The sequence below is a fragment of the Helianthus annuus genome, chromosome 9 (assembly GCF_002127325.2).
Source record: "Helianthus annuus cultivar XRQ/B chromosome 9, HanXRQr2.0-SUNRISE, whole genome shotgun sequence".
NCBI lineage: Eukaryota > Viridiplantae > Streptophyta > Magnoliopsida > Asterales > Asteraceae > Helianthus > Helianthus annuus.
The window spans coordinates 184,112,854-184,122,386 of record NC_035441.2 but is presented as its reverse complement, the minus strand read 5'-3'; the positions used below and the strand labels follow the sequence as shown (position 1 = coordinate 184,122,386).

The 9,533-nt window shown below is 36.0% G+C and overlaps 1 protein-coding gene across 3 annotated transcripts; it reads right to left on the bottom strand.

Annotated features, from left to right (window-relative positions):
* Window positions 1-1,601: 1,601 nt before the first annotated feature.
* Window positions 1,602-7,804, bottom strand: LOC110927280 (phosphatidylcholine:diacylglycerol cholinephosphotransferase 1). Of its 3 annotated transcripts, none has more exons than XM_022170942.2 (4): window positions 7,303-7,804; window positions 6,168-6,305; window positions 2,035-2,064; window positions 1,602-1,959 (listed from the first exon to the last, which is right to left on the bottom strand). In XM_022170942.2, exons 1-4 carry the CDS (start codon window positions 7,669-7,671, stop codon window positions 1,747-1,749), a joined length of 750 nt encoding a protein of 249 aa, XP_022026634.1. In that variant the 5' UTR covers window positions 7,672-7,804; the 3' UTR covers window positions 1,602-1,746. The 3 variants fall into 3 exon arrangements, with proteins under 3 accessions (XP_022026634.1, XP_022026635.1, XP_022026633.1); XM_022170943.2 differs by having other exon boundaries at window positions 1,602-1,905; XM_022170941.2 differs by having other exon boundaries at window positions 1,602-2,064; window positions 7,303-7,798.
* Window positions 7,805-9,533: the final 1,729 nt, after the last annotated feature.

Genomic DNA, 9,533 nt, shown 5'->3' with positions numbered 1-9,533 from the left:
CAGTAGGCCGAATATTTCTCAAACAATTAAAAAAACTACCATAGTTTTGCTTAGGGCTTTAAACGAACCGAACGTTCAGCGAACAGTTCGTAAACCGTTCGGCGGGAAGTTCGTTTATGTTCGTTCGATAAGCTTAACGAACGAACACGAACAAAAAATTTTGTTCGATAAGCTTAACGAACGAACACGAACAAAGGTCTCGTTCGTTCGACTGCGTTCGTGAACGTTCGGTAATATGTTCGTTTATGTTCATTCGTGTCCGTTCGTTTACGTCCGTTCGTGTTCGGTTTTTTATGTTTATTTTCTAAAAGTTTTTAATGTTTTATTAATTTTTTACTTTCCCCGTATGTATTATTTCCCTCTCTCTGACCCTCTCCCACTTTTGATATCATGCTCCTTCATTCAGTTTATATCCAATCGATTGAACCCAATATTATCCATCCCTTCAATCTTTAAATGGTTATATTTAACTACTTTCATTGTGTACAATGTTTAAGATTAACGGTGCCTTTTTAATTTTCAAAATTAAAGTTCATTTGTGTTCGTTTGCGTTCGTGGTTAGTGTTCACGAACTGTTCGCGAACAACCAAAATTCCTTAACGAACAAACACGAACACAAACTTCTGTTCGTCATGTGTTCGCGAACAGTTCATGAACATCCAAATTTCCTTAACGAACGAACACGAACATAGCCTTGTTCATGTTCGTTCGGTTCGTTTACAGCCCTAGTTTTGCTAGAAAAAAAAACTAAAACGATGGCAAGATTGTAATTTTGAGCTCGGGGCAAAACTGTAATTTGTTAGGAGTAATGAGCAAGTGTTAGGCACCTTGACACGAAAAAATTAAATCGAGTCAACCAATTAAAACAAAACACTTCTATAGTTTTGCTAAAAAAATCTAAAACGATGGCAATACTGTAATTTTGTGCTATGGGCAAAATTATAATTTTTGGCTGAGGTAAAATAGTAATTTGTCAAAAGCTAAAACGATGGCAATACTGTAGTTTTTAACCAGGGGCAAATTCGTAATTTTTAACTGGGGGTAAAATCGTATCATACACCGGCCAATGGGGATTTAAAAGAAGCTAAAACAAAGACAATTCTGTAATTTTTAACTGGGAGCAAAATTGTAAGTTTTGGCTAAGGTAAAATCGTAATTTGCCAAAAGGTAAAGCGATTGCAATACTATAATTTTTAACCAAAGGCAAAATCGTAACTTTGAACAAAGGGCAAATTCGTAATTTTGAACTGGGGTAAAATCGTAACATATACCTGGATCAATGGGGGAGTGCCATACTTGGACCAATGGGGAAGTGTCAGGCAGCTGCCTGACACTATTCCCCATCTTCCTTTTGTATGTATTTAAAAAAAGAATCTTGTTGCCCATTTACGTGTTATTAATTTGTAATTTGTTGTTTTGGCATTTTAATGAATTCTCCAACTAGCCTTTAAAAAAAATAAAGAGGTTAATGTGTAGTATAGTTAGTGTAATGATAATTTATGATTTCTAATGATTTTACTATGTCAAATTTCTAAATCCCAAAATCCAGTAGAATGTTAAGGATTCAAGTTATATGGTGGATTGATGTAAAAAAAAATGAATGATGCAACTTTACCAAATTTTAACAAGGAAAATACAACTAACTGAAAATAAGTTGTACCTTAAAAAGAACAAGTTGCACAATTTTTTTTTTCTAACAGCATATCCAAAAACTAACAGTTAAGTTGACGTTGAAGTGGTTAAGGGTTAAGATAAGTGAGGTAGGTTTGTATACAAGACATCACCTCCTTCAGCCATAGCCTTCTTCATGTATTTTCCGGCGAGGGAATCAAACAACATGCCGGCACCTACTCCGACGGCTAAGTCAATGGTGTAGTGTCCCCTTGTGCTTAGTAACCGCACCACCTGCAAAAGGTTCAAGGTGTCGAATAGAAAGGCCAACTCCCACCTATGCATTCTCTTCATATCAAACGATGCAATTACTGATCCTGCTACATGACCAGAATAAAACAAGAAGAAGGACACATTGCCTACCGGAAAGTCTGCTCCCGAACCCAAGAATCCCTGTCCAGATACAATTTTTTTAAAGCACGTTTAATACAAAACCAATTTTAAGTAAACAGTCACATAAAAACTTAGGGGATGTTTGTTTACCTCTTAATGAGGCTCTTAATGGTTCAGACCTCTTACTGGTTTAGCACTTAATGGTTCAGACTGTTTGTTTCACGAGCAGATGTCTGAATGGTTCAGACATTTGCCTCTGAATGGTTAAGATTTATACAGAGTCTGAATGATTAAGACTTGTAATCTGAATTGGTCAGACATTTGCCTCTGAACGGTTAAGCATTATACAGGTTCTTAATGGTTCAGACCTCTTACTGGTTCAGCACTTAATGATTCAGACCTCTTACTGGTTCAGCACTTAACCATTCAGATCTTAACCATTTAGATGTTGCCAAACAGCCCCTTATTGGTGTACAGTGTTTTAAAAACTAGGAGTGTGAAAGAGAAACGATTATACACTTACATGTATAACCGATCTACTTTCGTGGGTTCAAGCAATAAGTGCTATTATCTTAAGTTTTAGCAGTTTTAGCAATTTTCTTAGTCAAGGTAAAAAGAATTTTAAGTTTTAGAATGTTTATAGTTGAACTACCCAACCCTTTTTCCTCCAATCTCAACACTTCATTTCCTTCATCTAAAAAACGCCTAAAAACACCACCATTGTCTTTAATCTTAGGAAGTGTTCGTTTCATGGATTGTAATGGAATTCAAACGGGAATTCGTGTAGAAATTGAAAATTGATTTGTAATTTAGGTGTGTTTGTTTTGCAAAATGGAATGAAATACGGATGGAATTAGAATGTAAATTCCCTTCCTTATGTTGTTCGATTTCAATTCATTTTCTTGTTGAAACCAACAAAATAAGGAGTGAAATCAACATTCCAATTCCCTCAAGATTCCATTCTATTCTATTCTGTGAAACGAACACTACCTTAGTGTTTTCTAAAATCCCTACTTTTAAGTTGCTAAAACTTTGAAAAAAAAATCAAGTTAAGAAAGTTCATGTCAAATAACAACCCTAAACTTAAGGTAGTGTAACTTGAAAATAGTCTTTTTTTTTTTTTCTCTTTTATTCAAATAAGTCAAACGGTTTGATAAGTTATAAGTGTGTTATAATCAAATTGTAATCGTGTTACACACATTGGTAGGTTGTAATAGTTAGGTTAAACGGATTAACAAATTTGTGTATATGGGTTGACGAGTCAACATGTTTAATCCAAGATGTTATGATTAATTAAACATATCAATCGCCCAAACGTTACCCGTATATTATAGACTTAGCAACCCAAAACCTAATGATATTCATTTCGTGTTTTGGATTGTTTTCTACATTGCCACCCTCAATCAAAAGTTACCAAGCTAGCTTTAGAGTAAAAATATCAAAAATATTTGATCATCCAGTAAATTAAATAAGAACAGTAGTCAAAAACGAAATTTGTGATTTGAAATAATTTCAATAATTAACTAAAACTATATAAAAGTTAAGGGTCTTTCGTCTTTAGTAGAATTGGTTTTGCAATTCAAAAGGGGGTTGCGGCGCCAGCTTGTTGCCCGTTTACCTGCCACTTGTTTGTAATTTGTTACTTTGGCTCGGGCTGCAAACGAACCGAACGAACACGAACAAGACCTTGTTCGTATTCGTTTGTTAAGAAATATATGTGTTCACGAACCGTTCACGAACACTTATCGAATGAGATTTTATGTTCGTGTTCGTTTGTTAAGGAAAATGAACTTGTTCGTGTTCGTTTGTGTTTTTTTGTTAATTTTAGGCAACGAACAAAAACAAACATTAACGAAAACAAATAGGCACAAACTAATGTTCATGAACACAAATGTAAACAAACGAACACAAACAATTGTTTCATGAACAGAATATATAATACACTGACACTTATTAGATATATAATTTGTCGGAATTTGAAAGTATTTAAATAGATATAAAAACTAAAAACACTAATAAACTATCAAACACAAACGGACACTTTACCAAACATTCACGAACATAAACGAGCGAACACGATCTCTGTTTATGTTTGTTAATTTAACTAAACGAATGAAATCTCTTTTTCATGTTCGTTTGTTTAATAAACGAACGAACACAAACGAACTTCCCGTCGAACGGTTCACAAACGGTTCGCCGAATGTTTGGTTCGTTTGCAGCCCTAACTTTGGCATTTTAATGAAAAGTTATGTGTTTATGGTATTATTAATTTATTATACGAAATACAAAATAAAGTTTTTAATTTTAATTTTAATTTTATTTATAAATTTATTTATTTTTTTAAAGAGCTATCATATGAATTATTGACACCAATAAAAGAACGACTTTAAGAAATTTTCCCCATTTGTCAACTATGACTAGGAAATGTTGGCCACCTTTCCATCGGTCCCTCTTTGATGCATGATTTAGGATTTTGGAATCAGAGTTAAAATATAAAGAGAAATTTACGAAAATAGCCAAAGACCAAACTCACTTGTGAAAATGGCCACCTCATGCTCTCTTGGAACAGCGCGTCACAGATCCCGAGGTAGTTCATGCGTCCGCAGAGCCCCTTGTTGCGTCTTTAATTTTCAGATGTGCGGGATGTGTCTGGGAAGTGCCGGGATGCGTCTGGAAGTGCCGGGATGCGTCTGAGAAATGTCGGGATGCGTCTGGAAGTGCACGGGATGCGTCTGAAAGTTGCAGTCATCTCCGGCGAGTTGCAGACGCCTCCGGCGAGTTGCAGACGCCTCCGGCTCCGTCTCCGGCGAGTTGCAGACGCCTCCAGCTTCGTCTCCGACACCTGCAACTAGGGGGCTCGATTTCATATCGTTTTTCCGGCAACCATGGCGGCGGTTGGGATTTTGGGGTGGAGATCCGTCGTAGTCGGTCGACCGGCCATACAGAAAGTGCCATGTTCATGAGATCGAAGAAGTAACCGAAACCGCTAACGAAAGAAGCTCGAAAGTCTGCTCAAATTCGGAGAGTGCCATACGTAGAGAGACCGAGGGCGAGTTCAGATTGTTGGGAAGGAGAGAAGTTAATTTCTTGGTTACAAATTTTGAAGATGATGATTACGTAGGGTGTAGGGGTGATGTGGGGGTGTAGGGGCTATGGAGAGGTGGTAGATGGTGGGTCCCACATGTATAAAATTCACAACTTTCACACATGTCCATTTAAGAATGAAGGACGCATAAGACTACCTCGGGATCTGTGATGCGCTGTTCCAAGAGTGCATGAGGTGGTTATTTTCGCAAGTGAGTTGGTCTTTGGCTATTTTCGTAAATTTCTCAAATATAAATTGTATTGAACATGACCATGACAAATCAATTACCGTACCCTCAAAACCGAGTACCGTACCGTCAAAACCGATTACCGTACCGTCAAAACGGAGTACCTGTACCGTCAAAACGGAGTACCTGTACCATCCTCTTACTATGACAAATCGAACCAATACCAATCAAAACATCAGTATCACCAAAGGTGTATATTTTTATGATTTTTTTTTTTTGTTTTGATACAACTCGGTTTCAATATATACAGTATTTTTGCACTACAAGGCAGCAGTGCATTGCCATAAACGTTACAGTGTTCAATTTGTGTGTTTTACTTTTTAGTCTAGTATTTTTGGTACCAATACCGAATATATTTTTCATTCCGGTATAAATTATTGAAAATTGAGTTATAAAACATTTTTTGGTATCATAAACTATATCTAACATGCCGATACCTTAAGGTTAGTCTAGTATTTTCGGTACCAATACCGAATATGTTTTTCATTCCGGTATAAATTAGTGAAAATTGAGTTATAAAGCCTTTTTTGGTATCATACACTATATCTACCATACCGATACCTTAAGAAACAACCGATATCGACCGAGCACTGAAGGTATTGGTCTTTATATTTATGGTTTTGAATCGATGCAAAATATACATTGATATTACTTGACTTTATTTTAGTTAGATGAAACAACGTTTTGTGAAACTTTTCTTTTGTTTTGTGATAGATACATGTGAGACTACACACTAGTTACATGTTATTAGTAAAAACAATTGTATGAACCGTGCAGGCTAAGTGCAACACTGAAATTTCAATGGAGGTTAACAGAAAGACGACGACGTACCTCAGGCAAAGGAAGCTGTGTCGAATAACCCAAAATCCCTCTGCAAGTAAACATGAACAGCGCCGCGACTGTGGCTCTCGGCCGCCCTTCAATGACCCACGTCCCTATTATATAGGTTGTTTGCATCCCCACAAACACCTTCAAATTCAAACTAACATATTCAAACAACCAAAACTACTAAATAAAAAAAAGGAGTATCAACGACGGCTATTTTTCAAACATTAAAAATTCGTTGGTAATTACCGACGGCATACCAAGAAGGTGAAAACATAAAAAATGTATTTTAAATAGTTGGTCAGTATTCCGTCGCCAAAAATGTATTTTAAATAGTTGATCTTAAAAATATGTAAGTAGTTTCTAGGGCTGTCCAAAAAGCTTGCGGCTCGGAACTTGCTTGAAGCTAGCTCAGATTTAGCTTGGAAAAAGATCGCTTGAAATGGCTCGGTTTGAAATTGTGCCGAGCTGGCTCGGCTCGGTTAGAAGGTGACCTTAGCTCGGCTCGTAACGAGCCATAACGAGTCATGGCTCGGTTTGGCTCGCTTGGTAGTTCGGCTCGGCTTAGCTCGAATTATTTTACTTATAATTACAAAAAAAGTTATTATTATTTACATGTATTTAGGAGTGTAATTTGATATCCATGACATATTTGAAAGTTGATTACTATGCTAATCAACTAATATTGTATTTCATTGAATTTTAAAACTTATTTTGTTTTGTTAAAATTTGATTTTGGCTTGTAATATATTAAGTTGAACTTATTTTGGATATCTTCTTTTGAAGTATTGAATAGTATTTTATACTATTGAATTTTGAGAGCTGTATATTAATTTTTGTTTTAAAATCGAGCCAAGCTAGCTCGGTTTAAAATAAAGCCGAGACCGAGCTTAGATTTTCAGCTCGATTTCAAATCCGAGCCAAGCCCGACCAGTGGCACGGCTCGGCTCATGAACAGCCCTAGTAGTTTCTCGCAAATAAGATTACCCACTAAGAAAAATCCAATAGCGGTTCCTGATGGATTTCGTTGGTAACCACATTTACCATTTACCAACGGATCACCAACAGATATCTCTTGCATGTGAATAAATCAGATATCTCTTAACTATTTCAATCAGAATTACAACATGACAATTGTTACCGTATTAAGCCCTGCGAGAACTGTGTTTAGCGTCGGACTAGCGACGAGGACACGATGCAAATACGCAGTGGCAACGAACCCAATATCAAACGGGGGTGACGAGGGCGGTATCATCCGCAGCGTATACTCCACACCCATAAAAAACAGTAACGAAACAGCAAAGAAACACGGGACGGGGTGGTACTTAAACAAACCGAACACATCCGATGTTGTCCATTGTAAAAACGACGCGTCCGCTAGCGATCCCCATGTGGTCGTAGAATTGTTGGTCTTTTTGAGATTGAAATTGTTAATGGAAACGTTGTTTGATGTTTTGAGGAGGGTGGTTGTTTGTGGTATGGAACGTTGGTGGATCTTATCGGCGTTCATTGTAATTGTGAGAGAGAGGTGATGTTAGCCGGATGGGGTGGGTATTTATAGGTGGCGAGTGGCGGAGAGTCCGATGGTGCGGTGGTGGAGACGTGAAAGAATGGAAGAGTGAAACGATTGCTAGAGCCAATACGTGTTAGAACTGAATGCATTCTGTTGTATGTGCCTTTTTTGGTTTTTTATTTCTTTAATAATTGTAAACGGTTACTACTTTGGTGAAGGGTATTTGGTACCTACCTACTAATATAATATATTTGGTACTCAGTACCCATTTAAAAAATACGGTACGGTGAATGATACCGTATAGAGATAGAGATGAACATTTTGGAATGAATACCAGTACTATATCGTACCGATAAATTAGATACGTGATTCGATACTTATTTTTTAGAAATTCAGTATCGGTATTTTTGGTACTAATACCGATCTCATCCCTAATTCTCACTAATCGGAAATAAACGTATGTGAAAATAAAATTTATTACATTAACTCATGTTATGTGTGAAAAGGGCAGATGTATGGTGATGTTGATTAAAATATGTTACAAAAGTTGTTATGTTAAGATGTTATAGTTATGTATTAAAAATCTGTATATGTAAGCATAAAGAATACTATATTTTACATAATAAAATGTATGGCATATATGATATGAGTATATGACACGAATGAAGTTAGGTGAGGTAGAAGGGTCCTTTGAAGTTTGATATTAACTTGTAAACAATATCAAAAAGTGTATATTACAAGCCTCCTTATCAATTTCACACTTGATTAAAAAAAGGTGTTATAAACCATTTACAAAAGAACATATATTATTATATATGCAGATTGAAGATCATGTATATTAATTCAAAAGTGTAAGAAGTGTGAGAAATATTGTGGAGATGACATGTGTCCTAATCTAAATTAATTCAAAAAGGTAAACAAGTAATTTTCTTATTGATTTAATTAATTGATAATCTTCTATAATCGTCACCCTTAATTATAGGAATACAAATTAAGAATTAATCTACGAATTTTTGTCATCTTGTTCAGTACTGTATAGCGTTATATATTTTTATATAGTGTTATATGCTGGATGTATAGTGTTATATAGTGTTATATGATGGATGTATAGTGTTATATAGGGTTATATGGTGTTATATAGTGTTATTTAGAGTTATATAGTGTTATATAGTGTTATAGTATTATATTTTTTTGATAGCATGTCTATGATAAATGTATAGTGTTATATGTGACAACTCGAGTTTCCGACTTTCACTTTCACATTTATTGTGCACGTTGACTTTGACTGTTTAATTGTTTGAATTTGTTTAAATTGTAACTGTACGTTGGATTATAAGTAAGATGAATGTTGAATCTTTATGTGATGAATATGTGTAAAGTACTTGATTGCATGAACGTGTAAACTGCTTAAAACTTGAGCAACCCGGCGAAACACAAGTGTGTTTCGCCATACGCACCTCGACGAAACAAGGGTGTGATTCGTCACCTGTAGCTCGACGAAACAGGATTTGTTTCGCCGGCCCAACCATTTCGCCAAAGCCCATCACGGGCCCAGAACGTTAATTCGTAGATATTAACGTGTAACGACTTTTATTTCACACCTTTGGCAAAAGTTTCAACCCTAGAACTCTCTGTGACGGCAGCAACTATTCTCACCATCACTTTCCTATCTCGAATCCTTATTCACCCCGAATCGGTTAGTGCAAACCCTACTGTATGTGTATCTGTTAATTGACGCCTTTATGTGTTTAGGCTAGGGTTCAATGAGTGATGGTAGTGGTGGATGTTTACGATCACAGTGATTTGCTTATGTTAATTTGTAAACATGATTCATTGATATTATGTAAGGCTCGATCATG